The 22414-nt window shown below is 36.5% G+C and overlaps 2 protein-coding genes across 2 annotated transcripts; both read right to left on the reverse strand.

The window, feature by feature from the left end:
• Positions 1–1409, reverse strand: LOC136805758 (uncharacterized). The gene is made up of 3 exons (XM_067062304.1): positions 910–1409; positions 682–759; positions 1–298 (listed from the first exon to the last, which is right to left on the reverse strand). Exons 1-3 carry the CDS (start codon positions 1349–1351, stop codon positions 93–95), a joined length of 726 nt encoding a protein of 241 aa, XP_066918405.1. The 5' UTR covers positions 1352–1409; the 3' UTR covers positions 1–92.
• Positions 1410–1484: 75 nt separating this feature from the next.
• Positions 1485–21895, reverse strand: LOC136805760 (leucine-rich repeat serine/threonine-protein kinase 1-like). The gene is given in 28 exon segments (XM_067062307.1): positions 1485–2757; positions 3961–4074; positions 4231–4341; positions 4508–4686; positions 6321–6486; positions 6639–6812; positions 7892–8004; positions 8007–8115; positions 10747–10932; positions 11189–11294; positions 13017–13049; positions 13264–13708; positions 13868–13991; positions 14255–14400; positions 14598–14829; positions 15023–15246; positions 16272–16431; positions 16653–16901; positions 17090–17386; positions 17682–17776; positions 18198–18304; positions 18510–18703; positions 19040–19282; positions 19567–19846; positions 19940–20221; positions 20549–20789; positions 21031–21262; positions 21824–21895. Coding segments are annotated over 28 exon segments (5814 nt in total). The 5' UTR covers positions 21851–21895; the 3' UTR covers positions 1485–1812.
• Positions 21896–22414: the final 519 nt, after the last annotated feature.

The following is a 22414-nucleotide window of genomic DNA, read 5'->3' on the forward strand; positions in this document are numbered from 1 at the left end:
TAGCATTTTTGTCCTTTCTTCTACTTTCATCTGTTGCATGAAATATTCTTAAATACCATAAATATTTACTGTCCGAGATTTTCGTCCGATGATTAAACATCATCATAAACTAGACGAAGAGGTATAGCAGGCCACATGATCGGCGAGCAAGTGTCTTTTAATTTGTTATATTTCCATTGTAAAGCTGTCTCAAGGCTTAAAATAGTCGTGCCTTTTTCACCGTATTTTTTGTCATAAAGTTCTTTCCTGTTTTGGGCGGTGGGCGGTAAGGTGGTTCCTTCTGGTCCTCTGTGAAGAACTAAAGAGGAAATGTGAGAATTGACATTCAAGCAAAAATATAGAATGGTTCCACCTAGGTTGAAAATTAGCGACCAGGAAGATATCTATGAGAATTACCCGTCATCGGATATCTCAAATCAAGAGGATGAGCTTTCCTTGCACATTACAATCCAAGGTAGTAGTGTAAGATTAATGAACTAATCATTAATAAATAGTAGAAACAGACACTGGGACTGAGCCAACGTCCCTAGCGTTTAATTGTCACTCGCCACAGTAGTTCCACAAGAAACCTTCTCTCTTACTTTTTCAACTGTGTTTCCTTACACAGTATTTTGTACTCGTATCAGAGGAGATAGTGAAAAGTAAGTAACACAAATTGGAGATGGCAAAAAAAATTCTTACTATCTACGTATTCAACTTCTATGTTGTTCTCTTCTTTTCCTTCTTCGTCTGTTTGATGCTGCTTCTTCTTTTGGGCGTCTAGAAAGAATTCAGGTAAATACTATTATGTTCAATTTGGTACGTAAAAGGCTCCAATGTAAATGCATGGTCAACCAGTGAATTTATTGTGAAATAAAAAGTTCCCTCACAGAGAGATTTCTAAGCACCTTGACATACACAATTGCATACCTCGTTCAGCGCGAAACTTTGCAGACTCTTTGAGAAATTGTTTGTAGCCATCATCAAGATCCAAACCACTTTCACTTTCAGTTGCGTTCGTCCAATCCTCTCCACTGTGTACTTTCACTTTCAATTTACGTTTCTTTTTACGCTTCTTGTGAGCAGGTGATTGGTTAGTTGTAGTCACGTGAGCATGTGATTGGTCAGTTGTAGTCACGTGACCAGGCGGTTCAGCTGCTGGTGGATTCCAGGCTCCTTGTTGATCATTCAAACTTCGAAGAAAATTATCCAAGTAGTTGGGATCAAGAAATTGCTGATGTTGCAACAAATAAGCGAAATATTGTTGACTGTATTGTAGTTTAGTGAATTGTTGATGATGCCATTGTGCTTGAGATGCGCATGCGTTGATCATGTATTGCAACTGTTGTCCGAAGTTGTTCGCATGATCCATTGCTGTTGATTATTTATTAGTAACTCTGAAAGAAGAAAATAAATGTGAAATATTTCCAGCAAATATATATGAAATGTAAAATATACTCTGATCGTAAAGAAATTTTCATTTTCAGTTTCTTTTTCTCTTTTTTGCGTAGTCATTGGTAATTGCATTAAAATATTGAAATCCCTTAAAAAATGTAGAAAAAAAATCAAATTTACGAAAAATTAATATAAAAAATCTAATTCAAAATATACAATTGTTACAAATAAGTTTTTTCTACCATAAAGACTGTCAACATGAAAGAAAAGCCTTGAGAATATGGAGACATTAAGACTTATAGAGGAGGTCAATATCGGGTTGCTTTGTATTCTTATTCTGTTAAAGTCAAATCAAGCAATGGCAGCAAATTTAAAGTTTGACAAAAAAATCTTTCAAAAAATGAAAAATAACGTTTAGGAGCCTTAAAATTTGACTTATTACTCATTAAAAATTTCTTGAACTTTGTCGTTGAAATGATTGAATTGGCCTGATGGCCAAATATCATAGACAAGAATTTGATAGCATTCTTTTTGTTTTCTTTCCAACGATAGATTAGGCACCAGACTTCTTCGTCCTCTAGCCTCATTCCTTATTCGAACACAGGCTGTCATTTTCGAGTCCTTTTCCATGGGAACCATTGATTGAATGTATCGGTTATCATTACCCAATAGCTTTAAATGGTCATCAGCCAGAACCCCAGTCACGTGACCTGTGACGTGATCAATAACAATGACGTCACCATTGGTTCGGCCAATCCAAAGAATACCTTTGACGAAGCGTAAAGCGGTCACAGTTTTATTGAACATGTTATTTCGCTTGCTTGTAGAGTTTGAGGTGAGTTCATCCAACGTGCTAGAAGTAGACGCCGTTGAGGACTTGTGACGAACGTAAGTGCGTGTTGGAAAACGTAGTGAAGGTCTTTTATACAGAGTGTCTTCAGCTAAGCGATTGTTATTTGATCTAAAAGTCTTCATTTCTTCACAAATCGGACTTTGAACTTTCACTTTCAGGTCTCTCTCTTCAATAGTCGGTTGTCGAAATAAATTTTTAAAAGTTCCACATTCATAACGAACTCCTTTATGAAGTGGTTTATCTTCACTGCAATAATATTCGAATGTTTTGGTTCTCTCCTTGACATTCCATTGAGTGACGAAGCCGGACTTCCATAGAGAGGTCCATACCGTATCCTCTCCATCACCACACATAACGGAAATCAACGCATTCTGGTCACTCATCTTTGTGACGGCGAGGCGGTCAACAATCTCTCGTGTCTGGATGTTCAATACCACAATGCAATTTCCTGATCCTACCCATAATTCTGTCTGATTGTTTGTAATGGTCATACATTTGGCTGGTCGACCACGTGTTTGCAAGTTTATGACCTGGAAGATGTAAAAGAAATGTTATCCGAACAATGTTTTGAGTCATAGTTTCAAAAGGATATTACTAATATTACTTGGATCCTACTCTCCATTATCTTACAAGAGCTAATTTTCACGTGGGCAAAAGATGTCCAAGTTTCAATAAAAATTACGTCACCCTAAGTAGCTGACTTTTTAGAAAAGACAGACCGAGACGAAAACGGTCTCAATTCTTACAAGTGAGGGAGGTTTTTTTTTTTTTTTTTTTTGTAGCATAGTATTTGCAATGATAAAAAGATCTAAAAATAGTACAACGCAATTTTGCTTAATATTGATGATAAAGTAAAAATCTTTCCTAAACTAAAAAAATTCGCAGGAGTAAAAAGAAGACATTACTGTCTTTTCACCTAACCCCTTGAAGCGAAGTTTGTTTATTTACAGACTAAGTAGTGAAAAAAAGTATAAATGTAATATAGTTTATATAATAATAAAGAGAGAAAGAAGTAGAAGATAAAATTATTAACAAAGAGACATTTCGGTTTTTACGATAGTATTAAAAATATTTCTCAATGTCAAGATTCATTATATATTTTTTAGTTGATTTATTGAAACATAATTTAGATTTTCTGTGCAGGATTTTTTGAGTTCTTTGCTAAGAACATTATTCCACATGAATGGACCCCGGTATTTGATTGCAAACCTTTTACGGCTAATTTCGCGTCCTGTATTTTAAAAGCATTCTTTGAATATCTAGTTTGATATTTGTGTGATATTGTCGGGAATTGGGTTAAAAACGCTTTTGGGCAAGTCTTGGTTTTGACACTACCCATAAAAGAAATTGTTTGCAAGATATTTAATTGATAAATATTAAGTGCGCCCAATTCTTTGAAACGATGACTGATCGGAGCAAATTTGTTTACACCAAACATAATGCGCAATGCATGTTTTTGTTTACTATAGAGTTTTTTAAGACTAGTTTTAAAAGTACTACCCCATATTATGTTGCAATAGTTAAGGTAGCTATGAACGAAAGCAAAGTATAGTTTTTTTAAGGAATCTATGTCTAGTACCTGTTTAGCTTTATATAAGATACCTATATTTTTAGAGATTTTATTTTCGATGCTTGATATATGTTTATTCCAGTTTAGAGACTCATCAATTATTACTCCAAGAAAAGTTGTATCATACACGTTCGTCACACGATAGAGAAAACATCTATCCAACCTGTCTACTCCACAGATCTTCTTCTTCGATAAGTTCAGATTTCCGATGGTGCACCATTTTCGTAAAAATGACCAGTGTGCCGTTGGCCAAGGTGGTGAACACTGTTAATATGCCCTGAGAAAGGAAAATCAAAAGAAAATAATTATTTTTTGTCGACACTTTTGACAATACTTGTCATCCATCAAAACACCGAAAAATAAAAATTAGTCAGATGAAAAGGAAAAGATACGAAGTTTATGAAAAGTTATAAATAAAGAAGAAAACACCAACCTCGCTTTCGTGTTTTTGCATCATCAATATGTCGTCTTCGAAATCTGAGAAAGTCCAAAGGACCTTTGGGACTTCAGAATTGACGAATCCAAATATCTCAATAACTCTATTCTAAAATGGAGAAAATTAAAATAATAAGAGCTTTCTCTGTGATAAAAAATATAAGTTTTCGTCCGATAAGAGAAGCTAAAGTGGCCAAAGCCTTGAAAAGTATGTATGCAAAATGATAATCAAAATTTGAAAAAAGAAATAACTGTCGACCAATCAACAAAAATACCGTTTCACAACCTAGCCACACATTTTCTTCTACTTGACATGCGCAACTGACACGGGGTCCTGGTAACGAGTCATTGTATCGGATTGTATGACATTTCAAATCGAACAAGACGAAGGTTCGATTCTCTTTCTTGTTGTTCCAAAGCAAGATTTTGTCAGATGGATCACATTGCATCGTATCTAAACAGATCATTTAAAGAGTTGAGGAAATTCTGAAGTGAGTTATTTTAAAACCGAAAGAAAGATTTCACTAAATTATGTGATAATCTGTTGTAGTTTCTCCACCGCTCCTCATCTCGAAGATCTTCATTTCATCTGTACGGATCATTTTAAACCATCTTATTTAAAAAAATAATTTTTGCAGGGATGAATAGACCGGTTCAAAAACGAAAGGTCTACAATATTAATCTTAAAGATATAAAAGGTAGATTAATTGATGAGCAAACGCCAAGATTCATTTAACTTCCATCCAATTGCATTCGAAGGTTCGAGTAGCTTTTTTTTTTATTTTTCGAAAAACCAAAGATCTTTTTCTGTTATGTCGTTAATACATTTTCAGTTGTCAGTTCATATTTTCCCAGCGTTCTTCCTGGGAACCTTTTATCAGTTAATAATCTAAATTGACTTTTGAGAGAGACTACTGATTATTTAAAGCAAAAATCCACGATATCGATATTTCATAATGGGCTGTTCCATTAAAAATCCAGACAGGGTGTGGATAATATTTTTATTACCTTAATTAAAGTGACGGTGGAAGAGCTTAAATCAGTCTTTTACACCCTGGAAATTTTAAAATAACATTTTACCCCCTGGAAACGTTCTTCCATCCCATGTATGGATATAAGTTGAAATGGCCCAATTAGTATGTGAATAATTTAAACAGTTAATAGCACAAGTCAGCAGTCGAGTTTTAAAAGCAAAAGCAAGATGTCATCCGATCACTTCGCAAAGCATCACCTTGAAGGAGACCACCATGTAAACAAAAAGATGAACCATAAAACTGATTTCGATAAGACACAATACAAGGAGCTGAGATACGCAGGCACAAATGAAAGGGTCGAAGGGACGAAACATGGACAGACAATGGCGGTAACAAGAGATGAGCTTTCTTATGAGCAAACAGGGACAAGTGCTAAAGACAAAGAAGGTGGTAAATCCTTTTTCGGTGTCCAAGGGCAGAAGGATGGAGACACGTACACTCCTGAGCATCTAAATGGCAAAATGTCGAAGAATGAGAATAATCATTACAAGTTTGAAGACCACGATTCTTCCTTTTCATCAATCAGTAGCTCACAAACTACCGACTACAAGAAATGAGATGGGTTTCCATATAACTTGTATTCTATATACCTAAATTGTTTGGTTTGAAAGAGTGGAAAAAAATATTCAAGAAATACGTTGTTTTTTCTTTAGCATTTGACCATTAATTCATTTGAAAGAGACTAGCCAGCAAAAATCACTGTCAAAATTAATTATCTTTACGGGTATTCGAAAATCATTTCATTAAGAAAAAATTTAGATTTTAGGCGAAAATAAAAAAATGTAGTGTTTCCGGAAACCGGCCGGGTGAAAAAAAAAGTTTTTCTGACCCGGCCGCAGACTATGGGTTCATCTATATGGTTCATCATAAAGAAAATCAAGCTGACCGTTCAAACTATCAAACGTCGTTTGGTTAGATATTCCCGCTTGTAAATCAAGTTTTGTTCGTTAGTAGTTGACAGATTAGTATTTAGGGCCTACTTCATATTGTTTGTACATAAAAGTTATCTTTAAAGTTCTAAAATAAAACACAAATAAAACAAAGCAAACCCTACCGGGAAAATTAGTGTGCCAAATAGTATGGCAAGTGACATGTTCCAGATAGATCGAATCTTGATTGCTTGGGTACAGTGCACGGAGGGTCATCATGTCAGTTGATTTGAAGAAGGCGCTCATTTCGTACGAGGAAGGGCGTGAGGGCGGGCTCTGTTGCCAACATTCCTATAGAAAGAAATTCTAATTTCGTAACGTGGTTGGGCTTTGTAATTGGGCTTTGTAATTTTGCACAACTCGGGTAAAAAATTGAATCTACATTTTGTGATTTTTCAAAATAGGTTTCCCCGAAGTAGAAAAAGCTTTTTGTAACTACTCACGTTCATGAGCAGCTCAGCATAAGGGTAAGATAAACGGTAGCCTTCTTTACGGAAGTCCGGCCGAACACCGGTCTGGATGGCTTTCTTGATTTCGGAAGAACTTCGGTATTCGAGGTATGGGAGACAGCCGGTCAGCAATTCATACATCCAAATACCGTACGAAAATATATCCACCTGGTTAAATGGTGAAAGTTAAGGAAAATTAACCATTGATCATAAAGATATGTAAAACTAATATTCCAACAAAACTTAGATCATTAATTTCTGCACTAAAATTCATATTTGAAGGACCCACTGGTTGTAAAACAAAAATTCTTACAATTCTCGGCAATTGGCCATACGAACTATTTTCTTTACTTCAGAAACAAAAATCCCTAATGGACTTATGGACGATATGAAAATATAGTAAAAAAAACTACCACTAGCTACAAAACACATTCAGTTAGGAACATATGGAGAGTTCCTGTACGCGGCCGCAATCGAAAAAATTATAACATCACTCATTAAAAAATGACGTTCCTGTCTTTTCGCACTTTTTTTAGCCTAGACGATGTAACCTGATAACAGATTGTGTATTTTCTGGCCCAGTACGGTACTTTAGAGCTTCAGCGTGTCGCGTTAAGAAACTCCACAGCTGCTATCAGGTTAAGACGATGTAACAAACATAGTAAGTATATGCACCACACTGTGCTTTTAATTGGCTGACATTTTTTTTTGCGTCGGAAAAACTTTTCCAAACTTTCAGCAGTGATTGACCAAACTGTTACAATGAAAATTATCCAGCGCATTTTTTATCTTCTTACCTTCTTCATTTTCAATGAAGTACTCAAAGTTTACTGAAGGTAAGCACATAAGATATTCTTATAATCAATAATATTCATTGAAACACGCTTCGTTGTGTGCTGCGGTGGAGTGCAAGATGTAACTCGCGCGGCAACTAACTCGCATTCTGTTGGAAGATCATGTTGGGCGTTTTGGCGTTACCACTCTCGAAGCAGCGGGCGCCTTAGTCTTTCCCCAACTCTTTCCATCATTTTAGATAGCCTTAACAATAGATCTAAAAGGGCGCCATAATCTTGGAAGATAATTTGTTTTGGTCTCCGCCTTTGGGAAGTAGCAATGTTTTTGGTTGTTTTCGATGGAAAATGGTAAAAGACTTAAGTTTACAAGTGTCATTTAGTTTTTGCTGGCTTATAGAATGGCAGGATCCTGGATGGTTTCCCTAGCAGACATTGTGGAGAAAGGCAGTTTACCTTTTCGTCGTATGTATAATCTTTCTGTATTTCAGGCGCTTGGAAGGCGGGGGTTCCAGCAACGCCCGTCACACCCTGGGGCGTTGCGAAAGCTGCAATGCCGTAGTCGGAAGTTTGACGTTGATGGTTTGTTGTGGATCAAGGGACATGACGAGGACGTTTTCGGATTTCAAGTCACGGTAAATGATATTCCAACTGTGAAGGTACTTGATTGCTTCTGTGATCTGATGGATAGAGAAGTTGGTGTTTTACAGAATTCTTACACTTAATAAATTGACAGAGGCTTACACACAGTGATCGCAATGGAAAAGAGCTTTAGTCAGGGGGGGGGGTACCAAGTTGTGGTACTGGACCAGTGCCGAAAAGTTGAACTTTCTTGTTTTTTGAAATTTGTCTGAGACCACCACCACATAGTACCCTGGTTCTAAGTTGAATTTAACCCTTAAAATAGGTATACCACCCCTTAGTACCCGGTACAATCTTGATATCACCATTGAACAAGTGATACTTTTATGGACCTACCTGGTTATGTATTTAACACATATATAATTGATATCTACGTGAGCATGAACGTTAAACAATCATTCAGTACACAAATAGTGACAATTTATTAAAATTAGTCGCTTGTTTCTTATAAAAAAAACGTTTAGAAACCAAAATTTCATGCTCTTGAAATATTCTTTCATATTCAAGACTTCGTGAGCATAAAAAGATATCTATCTCATCAAAAAGTCGAGTAATTTGGCTAAGAACATTGATGTGTGCTTATTAATAGTGATTCTTATAGATAAAGATGCGTTTTTTGAGCTGAAAAGTTGTTTTACAAAAATCTGCTTGAGCCATCTTTCACCTACTTTCATGCAAAAAATCAGAAAAAATCAATGTTCCAATTTTTCACAAAGTCCAAAAAACCCGCTTTTTAGCCGTTTTTTTGGCCCAAATTTGCCCCCGCAATTTTTTTTTTCGAAAATCGGGCTCCGTCACATTTGAGGGTTTATAGTTATGCATCTTTGTGCAAATAATCATAAAGAATGAAAGAGCCAATCTCGAGAAAAGCTAATACCTAAGTAATTGATAATGTGCTTATAAAAAAATGTAGAATTCGGCCAATTTTTCTATAAAAACACGCCAAGTAACCAAAATATCATGTCTAAACACACATATGCTTCAAAAGTAAGCCCTCGTGAGCAAAAAAAAACATCTATCTCATAAAAAAATTGAGTAATTTGACTAAGAACATTGATGTATGTTTATTAATAGTGATTCTTATAGATAAACATGCGTTTTTTAAGCCAAATAAATTTTTTCGCAAAAATCTGCTTCAGCCATCTTTTACCTATGATGGTACCCTACTTTCATGCAAAAAATCTGAAAAAATTAATGATCCAATTTTTTACAAAGTCCAAAAATCCCGTTTTTTAGCCGTTTTTTGGCCCAAATTTGCCCCAAAAAATTTTTTTTCGAAAATCGGGCTCCGTCACATTTTGGCCACCACCATTTTGCACCTTTGTACCAAAAATCAAATGATTCCTATGATTCAATCTCGAGAAAAGCTAGTCTAGCAAGCTAGACGACTAATTTATACATAGTAGAAATAAAGCAAAAAGTAACGAATAGAACAATTTTAGTCGTCTAGAAACCTTTGTGCACTAACTCCAAACAAAAGAAAAGTGTCAATATTGCAATTATAATTTTTTTCCTGCTCAAAATGATTCTTGAGAAAAAAAATATGTGTGGATTTGTGTATTGAAAGTTTTTCATTTGAGTTGATTTCGTTTTGAGAGTTTGTTGTTGCTTGATAAATTGTTTTCTCGCTACGCAATTTTCTGCGTAGCTAGCCCCTGTATCTATAAGGCTGGAACTCCGGATTCTTCCAGTCGTTTATACAAACTAAATCCCGTATTATTATTATTAGTATTGGTATTTTTAGTATTACACGCATTATAAACGACTCCAGTCTAGAGAAAAGCTGGTAACGAACGGACGGACAGAGGTGAATTTATAGGACCTCCACCCCACCGGGGTAGGTCCAAAAATGACACACCACCGTTAAGTACCATGTACTAAGTTGATTTCCCCCCTCAAAATAGGTATACCACCCTTTAATTCTTAGTAATGGTACTTTCTGGTACACCTCTTAAATTTTCTAAAAAACTTCCTATTTTTAACTTCATTTTTTATGGAAATTTCAAGCTCATTTTGGGCCAAAACCAATTATAGAATCTGAAAGCTCTTGAAAAACTATATAGAAGAGTATGGCTGATTTCTGTACTGAATGGGAGTTATTTCAGAGAGATATTTCAGATTCTACAATTGGTTTTGGCCTAAAATGAGTTTGAAATTTCCATAAAAAATGAGCTCTTGGGCTTTTCAATAAATGGGTCCAGAAATAAGGGCTACCCTTAAACCTTTTCTGGGCCACCCTTCTAATATCAATCCACAGGGTATTAGGCATGCCTGGACCAAATTTGGTGCTTTGTTCCAAATTTGCACGACAAGTACACCAATCAGGCCTACTATGATTACACCCAGGGGAAAACAAAAAACAAAAGTTAATTAAACAATAAACGTAATAAACATCCTAATAAAATGGTAAGGAATAAATATAGACTGCCTATAGTAAGAATTTTTTTGTGATTTTGCAGGATTTTGAGTACCAGATACTAACTTGATGCCTCATATTTGGTATTGAGACCACCATTTAGTCCCTTGATAAAAAGTTGCAAACTGTTTTTTTTCAATTAGGACCACCACTTAGTACCATGTATGTAAGTTGTATGTTTTCGCGTAAAACTCGTATCCGATCAACCCATGCACTCTGAAAAGTTCTCAAATAATTGTCAGATCATGCTCACCTGGAAAAGAATGAGGTATGTCAATTGCATGCCAAGAATGGGAAGTTCTGCTTTCTTTTGCTCTTTCTCCAGGATGCCGAACAAACTTCCCATGGGAGCAAACTCGATCACAAAACACAAGGGTGAAAAACACACACCAAGAAACTTCACAATATTTGCATGTTGCAATGTGCATAAAACTAAAACCTATGAGAAATGAATAAATATTAACGATGTTCTGTCGATCTCGACCTCAAAGATAATAATGTAAACATTATGTAAGCCGGAAAAACCTGATCCTAAACATAAACTAAAAGAAATCTAATAGATGATTGGACAATCGGGGTGAAAATTCTTAATATTCTACATTGCAAATTTCTGTTATTCGTACTGCTGTTGTGAAAATGACCACTGTCCTGTGATACAGTAATAAGATTCAAAATGAACGTTGTTTTGAACCGACCTCTTGTCTCATCTCCCAGAACGATTTGACCACTCTCCCATCATCCAAACTCAAAAGTTGCGTCACAGAACGGTCACTCGGATCGAAAGCTCCTTCTCCCTGCTGACTGTGAGTAAAAAAAAGTAATAGCGTTCTTATCTTGTAGATGTAGTTGAACACATTACCTTATAATTGCAAGGGGATCCTTCTATGAAGTGATGAAATTATACTGAAAATTTCTTCGATGTGGTAACCGAATAAAAGCAAGGATTGAAATCAAACTTTCAACATATTAATAACTACAGTTGAACTCATGTAATTCGAAAACTCACTTAATTCGAACAGACTCTGTGGTCCCCTCAAAATTTACCTTGGAAACCTTACAAGAAAACTCCTATAATTCGAACCCATGTAATTCAAAAAATCATGTAAATCAAACAGATTTTCCGGTTCCAACAAGAAATTTTAATCATGTAATTCGAATTTTGGAGTTGACAACTCGAAATTTTGTCAATCCACCCCCATCGCAAAATGAGACTGACGACGCGATCGAGACTCTCAAAAAGATGACCCTTTTCTATCAGGGGGGGGGGGTCAGGGTCAGAACTCGCCGGAAATTCGGCCGTCGAAATAGTTCCTCGGTCGGCGGAATAGTCGTCCGGCCGGCGGAAATGCTATCCGGACGGCGGAAAATTGGCCGTCGGAATAGTCATCCGGCCGGCGGAATAGTCGTTCAGCCGCAACTTCGTCCCCGTGTATCCCAGGTTTTATTTACGTTACTGGTTGACGCCAGAGATTGATTGATTGATCTAGATTGATTGATCTAGCGCTATCAGTAAGCATCAAAAAGCTGATAATGCGCAGGGAACGAGGTTGGTTCAGCCGCCGAAATAGTCATCCGGCCCGCGGAAAATTGGCCGTCGGAAAAGTTATCCGGTCCGCAGAAAGTGAGGTCGAATTATTTTTTTCGAATTATTATTTTGAGCTACGAAAAAACGAGTTATAACAACATTTCCCGTAAATTTTGGTTTAATAACTATGATGTCATTGTCATCATCAATATCGTCGTTATCGTTTTTTTTTTGCTTATTTTAATTGTTTGAGTTGTTTCCTGTTGTTAACTACTCGGTTATTTTAAATTGAATAACTTTTAGATTCTATTTAAAATTAATTCCCTATTAAATAAATTCTATAATTCTATAACTCCTCGGTTCCCGAATACCAGATTGTTGATAAGGTTAATGTAATCAAGCTAAAAATTACGAAAAAGGACGCAACAACTCGGTTTTTCATAACTCAAAAAACTCGAAAAAAATAACTCGACCTCGATTTCCGTGGACCGAATAACTTTTCCGACGGCCAATTTTCCGCGGGCCGGATGACTTTTTCGGCGGCCGGATAACTGTTCCGACGGCCGGATGACTATTCCGACGGCCAATTTTCCGCCGGCCGGATAACATTTCCGCCGGCCGGACGACTATTCCGCCGACCGAGGAACTATTTCGACGGCCGAATTTCCGGCGAATTCTGACCCGGATCCCCCCTGATACTTTTCGAATCATCGAACGTCATCCCACTGATTCAGAAGATCTCCGAAGAGATTTCCAAGAAACGAGAACAGAAAATGAAACAATCAAAACAATCAAAGACCTTTTGAAAAATTATGAATTTAGTATTTCATTATTCTAACTCGAAAATACAAAAAATGTTCAAAAGTAAACCTGGGAAAGACTTCTTTCGTCGAATTAGGTCAAAAATACGAAAACTCATCTAGTTCGAAACTCATGTAATTCGAACAAAATTCTCGGTCCCTTGAGAATTCGAATTACATGGGTTCAACTGTACTTACTTTGTCAGTTCACTGTTACGTAGTTTGTCAGCACTGAAAGAACATTAGTATGTGTTAGTATGGAAATCGCCAATCTACTTCCAAAATTCCCTAATTAGCTCGGCGACTTTTGGGACATTTGGTTTGCGAAACATATTAGTAAAGCAAAGGTTAGATAATAGTAGTAGCAAGATGAGAAGTATGTTAGATAGAAAGATAGTGATAAGCCAGCATTTATCTGATTCAAAAATGCAATCAATGTTGATACCTTTCTTTCATGATGACAGAATGTGATCTTTTGATGGCGACATCTTCGTCATCATAACGACCAAGGTAAACAACACCCGCACCCCCGTCTCCCAACTTTCTCGATGTGTGTGGATCAAAGTCTAAACTGTCTTCCGTAATACAGTACTTTTGCGGTAGGTCGGTCATCATAATTTCCGGAATCAGTAACTCAAGTCGGACTGGTTGATCGGGATGTTTGACGCAAATGATTTCTTGGTGATCAATAGCAGCATAAGCGCACGTATCCAATGGAAACTGGTTGATGAAGAACTCGTTCCGAAAGAAAGAACCATAATGGTTTCTCAAGCTGATAGTGTTCTGGTCACAGCATTGAACGAGGTCAATGGCTTTCTGCGCACAACAGATGGGACACGAGATCAACTTTTGCACCAGATTATCACCGTAGTCGTTTATCCCCTCCAAACCTGAAACAGTTATTATTGCCGACTGAAATCGCGCTTCCAAAACGATAAGTAAAATATTATACTAACGATTGACGCAACTGTTTCTTAGGTTCAAAGGTCTGATGTTTCTTTTAGGGTAGAAGACAATTCCACTCAAAATTATTCTAATAATGTTTATACCTGGGTACCATTCAGTTATCAGCATTTCCATGTGGTCGACAATGAACCCCATTACCGAGAAATCTTTCGTTTTCGACCAAACTGTGATGGAAACTCCTTGATTGCTCCATTTTTTTGGTCTCAGCTAAGGCATAAAAGTCAGTTTTGTCACATGTCAGTGTTAACTTGAAAGTATGAGCTGTCAAACGTGCATTCGCATTGATCTAACTTCAGTAGAAATCTTTCCTTAGGCCCGATTGTAAACTTCAAAGGCAAGTTAGATATGAAGAACAAGCATGAAAAATATTACGTTTCCTAACCGTCCTACGGTTTTGGTTCACTCCAACGCTACGAAAATAAAACTAAAACACCCAACGTCAGAGGAGAGTATAGGAAAATATTACATACCTCTTGATCATGGAAAGATTCGATGAGGAAATATCCATCTTCATATGTGACCATCAAGCCTTTTCTCCATAATTGTTTAGTGTAGCCTGTGTTCCCATCCTGTTGAATTTGTAAACTCCACTTCTGCACTGCGATCACTAGACGGGCTATATAGCGAAAGAGGAGAGCCGAAAGGAGTCAAAAAGAGCATGCGGGGAAGTGCAAAAGATTAAAATACAGATTAACAGATAATACACACATTAGTCATGACGCGATCGGGTTCGGAACTAATGTAACTGTAACTCAAACCTATTTCCCTTCCATGCAAATTCAAAGGTTGATGGATGAATGAAAAGATACTAACCGATCAACCGCGCCCAGAATCCAGCGGGTACATACTGCATGTGATAATTTCTAGTCAGATAGTTCGTAGTTCGTTCAACATTGATTTGATGATGTCGGATTTCTTCTGACGTGATGACGTGCAACATTTTGTGCTCTATGTCGGGTTTTTCTTCAGATAACATGCAAGGGATCAGAAATTTGCCGTCCTCCAAAGATAATAGAATCTCAAAACGTTCCAATAATCGCAAGTACTACAATGGAAGAAATAAAAAATACAACTAAAATCAAAGACGGGACTTAGAATCTTTCTTTGATTGCATATGCGACTGGGTGGATAGAACTTTCGATTGATAAGCAGAGTATACTTTGATGGTTAACAAATCTCATATCACATGAAATTCTTTATCTTCGTCTTTTTAAACAAAACTGCCGTTTCTTTCTTACCTGAGGAATAAACTTTTCAGGGAGCCAGGGATTCTTCAAGATGTAGAGTAACTCTTGCTCGGTGATGTAACCTTTTTGAACGTAAGGGTTTCTTTGGCGGACGGTGACGACCAAAGCAACGATATCGATCAACCATGAAGGGTCGATGAAAAACAAGTTGTTCAAACCACGTAGATGGTCGTTGAAATGCAACAAAACACCATTCTCGTGCAAGAACTGTGAAGCTGGAAAAGGAAAAGAATATACCATAGTTCGACTTACTATTGTTTAAAAAAAGGACTAGACTCGTCATACATTTGCTATGAAAATTTAGATTCGTTTCGTACCGGGAAAGCCTCCAGATGGTACAGGCCAGGGCAAACCGTAAAAAAATGTTCGATGAAAAACTAAAGCGGTATTTTTCGAATGTTAAAAGTCTCTGATCTTGACACAAATGTTGGATCAAATGTTTAATGACAAACAAACTTCATCCAACATGTATTTATCTAATTTTTCTTTTTATCCTGTTTCTTTTGTTGAGAATTTTACATTGGCACAAACCGGTCCATCACTTCATACAACATTCGAAAGATGGCATGTTGGATGAAATGTGGGATGAAATGTGGGATCGGTCTGGCCTTTTATCGAATATTGAAAAACACCCCCAAAATGATGAGGTGACGGATACGGTATACGTCACAAAGTTACGGATGAAAAGTGACGTCAGATTGATAAAAAATATTTGACGTCAAAAATTAACGAGTATCTAAACAAATATCAAATCGGAGAATCAAATCAGATAGGAACAAGTTCCTGAAGAGTGAAGACGCTTTTTGAAAGCTCTCATTCATTTATATCGATAAATAACGTATGTTTTTATCGATTTATATTATTTTACAATAAAATTGTAAACACAGCTTTGAATTCACTGCGATGGATTCAAGCGAAATAAAACACTTTGCAAGTCAGCGGAAATTATTGACACAAGTTTCATGTTCATGTTCAAGACATCATCCAAGTCAAAAAATTGATGAGGAAAGACTCAGTTTGATATCATAGAAGATTCGGAAGAAATCAAAAGTGGGTAGAGATGATCGATGATGCGACATGTGTTTACACGAGGCCGCTTTCAATTCTTTGCCGGGTCTTGGCCTTGTAAAGAGTCAGCAAAACTAAAAAGGTTTAAGTATTAATTCATTGAGTATGTCCTGATGGGAAGGGGAGAGATCATTATATACTTTCGAGACGAATACGTTTATTGTAAACCTACCCGTGCATAATTCTTCAAAGTCCATGATATCATTATTAGTGTTTTGTTCAGCCAGTTGTAACATTTCTTCTGTAGTAAGAACAGGTGGTCGTTGCTGTTCGTTACGGCGAACCGATTCCATAATAATTTGATCATACAGTTCCAAATAACTGATCGGTGCCTGTGGTGAATCAAAATGATTTAGGTCTATTGGGATACACTGACGGATTCGGGGTCATTATACTACCTGCGGTTTTGCAAAATATGCGATTCCAACTTTATGAAACGGTAATCTACTTGTGTGAGGGATGATTTGATGGAAAAGTTTCTTATAGAGGAAGTATAGTGCTCTGCGATGTAGACCCTCTATGAAATGCCAAATGATGTAAATTAAATACATACCAGTTTCCCGAGGTCTGATTGATGGTTCATTGCTTCGGCTTCTTTATAAACAACTTCTCTCAACTCCTCAATGTTTTCGTTACTTGTGCCCGATACAAACACACATTTACTGATAGCTGGGAAACCTTCTTTCATGAATTTATCCATGATTTGCTTTCTATATTTGATGAGTGTCTCCTCTTTCCGGTAGACTGGCATCTTGTCTACGTGTGTACCCACTATGATACAGCGTGAGTTGGGTGCACGCGCCTACATGTAAAAGGATGCTCAATCAAACCATAAATTGTCGGCAAAATACTGCAAATACACTCAAAATTTAAGCCTTTTCATTCGTAATGATTTAAAGATAAAGAACTCATATGAGTGTTGCGAAAACAGTTAGTTTTAGCCGGATCAATAAAAAGTATAGGTAGAGTTAATAGAATGAAAGAGCACACCTGTATATTAAGAAGCCAAGAACCCAAGCTATCGATTCCTTCAGAGCCATGAGTGACATTATACACCACCAGATACAATGTTTTGCCGCTCAAAAAGCATTGATGTGTGGCGTAATACACTTGTTGGCCTGCCAAGTCCCACACGCTAAACATAATTTCGGGGCTTGGTGACGAGTAGAAATAGTATTGATTACGTAATGGTAATACGAACTGTTCAACGATGATGCCAACAGTGGAGATGTTGGGAGGAGGTGGTTTACCTTGGATCGCGTGCACTAATGTCGTCTTACCACGTCCCTGTGGTGAAGAAGAGAGAAAGGTCATGATAATAGGAATTTTAACTGTGAGCTTACAGCGCACGGGATCCGCGTTTTCAAATGCTTTCGAACAGCTTTTGTGTTGAAAGTAACGGTATTTTCTACTACCAAATTAATGAAAAATAAAATCCCTTTCAAACAGCTTTTGGGAACTCAGACTGATATTTGTCCAGGTAATTGCTAAAGTTATAACGGGCCAGATATACAGACTCGCCAAATTAACGCAATGCCATATATCTCGTGTGATGAATATACCATATTTTAGAATCGTGTACCTGTAAGCCGACCAGCATGAGCTTGATTCGGTTGAATGGTTTCGATTTCCTCAACTTCGCCCGAAGAAACGATAATACTTTCACGTGGTTCAACCCTATGAATAAATGAGTGAATAAATGGTTGAATGAACGAACGTTGCGGATATAGTGGATTATCTATACGTTCCGTAGATACCGAGTTAATGACCCTAGAGGCTATCAAGATAAAAGAAAGTTAACCGTCGTTACATAAACACTAAAAATTAATACAAGAGCAAGGTACTTGTGATTGATTTAACTTGAAATAGAAAATTTTTTTCCAGCTGTGTTTTGAAATTTTGAGGGCAAGTTGTATATTTGATACCAGCTATCTATATAGATTTCTATATATTCTTACATATTTTTCTTCTTTCTTAGACTTGAAAATGAAACACAGTTTTCGAAATATATTGTCAAATCAAACTAAATTGTTGGCTACATATTTATATATAATAGTGGATCAGATTATCACATTTAAATGAAGAGCTAAAACTTTACCTTCAAACTTATGAGGGACGTTTTTGATATCAAGTCCACTCAGATTCAAGCTCCAAATGTTTTTAAGGAGACCAAGCTTTGGTGGTAGAAAAGTCAATCCCGTATTGCTAAAAATAAAACCACAAAAAAGATAATTTCTGAGTATCCTAATATTCGTCCCATCGGCAGCCCAGACAAGATTTTGAAATATATGGTAACAAGCAACATTTCAATTGGAAAGAAGGAGCTGAGCTGGTATCTGCATTTGTCTGCGTGTCTATTGAAAAACTACAATGCAATTAGGATCGATGCAAGCATCAACCGATAACTTACTGACTCAAATCAAGTCTTCCAAGTGCTTTCAATTGACAGAGTGTTTCAGGGATTTCATCAAGTAAGTTGTGAGCGAGGTTCAAACTTTGGAGCGTATCAGCGAAGATTTTGACAGGTAGTTCACATGTGTTGTTGTATTCCACTTCTTCCGTCTCCAGGTCCAAAAACCCGTCAGTTATCGGCGTCGTCGTGATCTGAAACAAAGTCATTGAAGTTATAGGTCTAAGGGTATTTCACAAATACCATATCGGCCTAATATCTTGTTACAATTATATACTTCAATGAGATTAAAAATCTTTGTACTGTATTTTGACAGATTTTCACCCGAGCATTGGTTGATAGTTCTTTTTCATGATTTTGTATTTGCCGTAATGTGTAATTGTAATTTTTCATAACCAAAAAGTCCAAACAACAAGCTTTAGTGAAACAAAAAAAATCGTTCATTCAAAAGAAGAAAAAAAACAACCTAAAAGTATGGCTCTTTTGTTTGATGTTATTGACAGCAACCGAGAATTAGGAAGTAAAATTACCTGATTATATGAAAGGTCGAGGTCGAGAAGGCGTTTCGTTTTCCAAAGATCTGGTCTCGGTAATGTCTTCAAAGCATTCCGAGCAAGTTTCAAATTTTCTAGTTTTGTTAAATGTAAGATGCTCGATGGGATGAAGTCCAAGTTATTGCGAGTGAGGTTCAACGTTTTGATTGTTTTGGACCAAAAGGAGTCTGTTTTGAGTGTGAAATCCTTGATATGATTGAATGAGAGGTTTACATCCACCTGAGAAAACAAAAAAGAGGATTCAACCTACATGAAAAGATGAACATTTATTTCAATGCTAATCAAAAGATTCCTAACAAATACTCTGTGATTACATTCGCCTACAGAATGCAGGAAGGTTGCGAGTTTCAGCTAGACGACATTCGACCATAAAAATAAGGTTACGATGTGTCTAGTGTCACAAAGAGTTAAGTTGAATGTGAATTAAGAGCCTCAATCAAATCGCTTCACGTTTAACGATTTCAGATCAAACTGAGTAGCAGATATATAATAAACATACTTACCAGGGGACATTTCCACCATCGATTGAATACTTCAAATTTATTCCTAGACAAATTCAGAATCTGAATACGATTAGCGCCCGCGATAGACTTTGGGAGTTCTGTTAACTCATTTTTCGAACAGACAAACTTTTCCAAAGCTGAGCATTTCCAGTTTGTGTGAGTATGTGGGAGAGAGGAGAGTTGGTTGGATGAAGCATCGATCACCACAATGTTTTGATTGAAGAAGAGGGACTCTGGAAGAGATCTCAATTGATTGGAACTCACATCTAAACGCTTCAATCTGAAAGTGGTAAGATGATTGGTAACTAGATGTTCACTGTACAACTAGGAAGATTGAAAGTCTCGAGTATGGAAAATAATTTAAAGTTCTTACTTTGAATTTGCCAGATGATCACTTGGTAATGCCATTAGATGGTTCGACGCAACATCTAGTTCTTCCAGTAGTGGTAACAACTGGAAGAAACCGTCAACCAGCTTGGTCAATTTGTTCCTTGGTAACTCTACTCTGGTGATGTTATACTTCTCCACCATGAACCAATCCTTATTCAAAGCATGGAGGTGTGAATTCTCCCAACACAAACGATACATGGTTTTCTTCTTTTGTGAATTCTTCATCTTCCCCTTCCGTCTTGGTACTTTGTATTCTTCAATACGTCTGAAAAAAGCATAAACAAAGACAGCTCAGAAGTTGGTTGATTATATCAATGTACCATACCTTCCAAGATATAAAATAAAAGACTTGAGAAAGATCCTTGATACACCTATCATTCTTTAAAACGCAAAGAGACTAACCACGAGAGTTAACCACGAAGAATTGAAGTTTCACATTATATCTGGAATTCCATGGACACAGAACGTCAATCTTTATAACCCAGGCTCCTTTAAATAGGCGTGTTTTGTACGATTCAGAAAGGAGTAGATGAATAAGTTGGGTTATAAGGAATAAGTTATAAATCCTGGTTGATTTAAAGAGGAACCTCACTTTTCTAACACTTGTGAGATTAGAGTAGGAAATTCTTTGGCGATAACGGAAATCACTTCTGCTTTATTGTTCATTAGGTAGGTAATCATTTCTATGTCCTCGTTAATGCAAGCAATGTATAAGGGAGATAAAAGTTCGTGTTTTGTTGTGCCATGGTTGACATCTACGCCTCTGTTGGTCAGTAATTCTACCAGGGTTTGGTTCTGCAAAATACACGCCACACAAAGCAATAAATCACCAACTAAAAGAGAAAAAGACGTTCATAAACTGGAGATTTCAAGATATGGACTGCTGAACTAAATAACTGACATGTAGCAAACAGAGAACCAGTTGAAAATGAATTACAAAGGTAAGTCAATCTCACAAAAACTCTCTTACTACTGAAATCAATTTTTTCAACTAGACGAATTTTCGTCTACAGACAGAGTTAAAACAAGTGGAACTTAGATCTAAGCTCTCATAGAAGCCAATAAAAACGCAACCTGTGTAAGTTTCATGTTTTCTCAACAGCACTTCTTGCAACTTCTTCCATGTTGGTTTATGCTCAACCTTTGGACAATCACCAATCCCTCCACAAGCTTTGTCCAACAATAATTGTTGGTTACTTTTAATGAGCAGCTGGATGGTTTGAAAGTTGCCATTATAACATAAATAGATCAGTTCACTGCCCGATGAATCAGTTGATGGTCCAACGACATTTCCATCAACCTTGTCCTAAAGAGAGTGAAGCATAGATATCGAGCCTCTATGAAAATCTATTCTTATTAGCATGATGGTACTCATTTGATTTTAATTTTGTAGGGGTATATAGATCCCCATAGACCGAGGACCATGATGTGAACTCTTATCAAAAATACTCATATTCATTTGCATTTTATATTTTGATTTTGGAAGTCTTACGCTGATCTTTATTATCCAGAGACAATAGCGTAGACAGGGGGGGCGCAAAATCTGTGTAGGAGAGCAGATTTTCATGACACAGTAATTATCTTTTTATAATATGAATAGATAATTACTGTGTCACAAAAGTCTGCTCTCCTACACAAATTTTCGCCCCTCCTGTCTACGTTACTAAGAGAGTTCTTATTTAAGTGATTCTGCCTCTTAGGTATTCTTTCGAAATTGTCTGATATGCACCTTATGGAAACTTTCGGCATTTAGGAAAAGGATTTTCCATCTTTCAATTTATGCTGCAAACAAATTCTAAAATACTTCTTAAACAAATTTCTTTCAAGATAAATGAGAAAAACTGCATAAATCTGGTGAAATACTTACATTAAAAAGTGCTTCTGCCTTGTCCATAATTACTAGTTAAATCGTGATTCATTTTTCTATTTTTCATCTATTGATAAAGAAAATGTAAAAAGATTGATCTACAAAATAAGCTAACCTTGTTTTAACTTGTGGAGACCACTTGCAACAAACTCTACTCGATACCCTGTCACACATAAAATTTGACTTTATTTGCTTTAGAAAAAACAGGATGAGATCACATTTCTTCTCCCTGAGACAGATTAATTTAAGCACCATTCATAAAATAGTAGAAATGACAGATAGGGCAAATGAATACAAACACATAAAGGTTTTGTTTTTAAATAAGAGTGATATCGTTTGGCTTACTCATCAATTTTAATTTACAAGCCTTTTTACATTGGATTGGCACAGATGTGGAGCAAGGTTGGTCAGAAAGAGGAAAAGAAGAACTTTTTTTTGCCTATATCAGCATAATATAACAACAGACAGACACTGTCCTGATATGAAATATGTGTCTGATATGAAACGGGAAGACTTATGTAAAAACAAAACACTTGATGCTTTTCTTCATTAAATTGTTCTCATACAAGTTGAACGTATGAGATTAGAAAC

This window comes from Clytia hemisphaerica, unplaced genomic scaffold, assembly GCF_902728285.1.
Source record: "Clytia hemisphaerica strain Z4C2 unplaced genomic scaffold, Clytia hemisphaerica genome assembly, whole genome shotgun sequence".
NCBI classification, from domain to species: Eukaryota; Metazoa; Cnidaria; class Hydrozoa; order Leptothecata; family Clytiidae; genus Clytia; species Clytia hemisphaerica.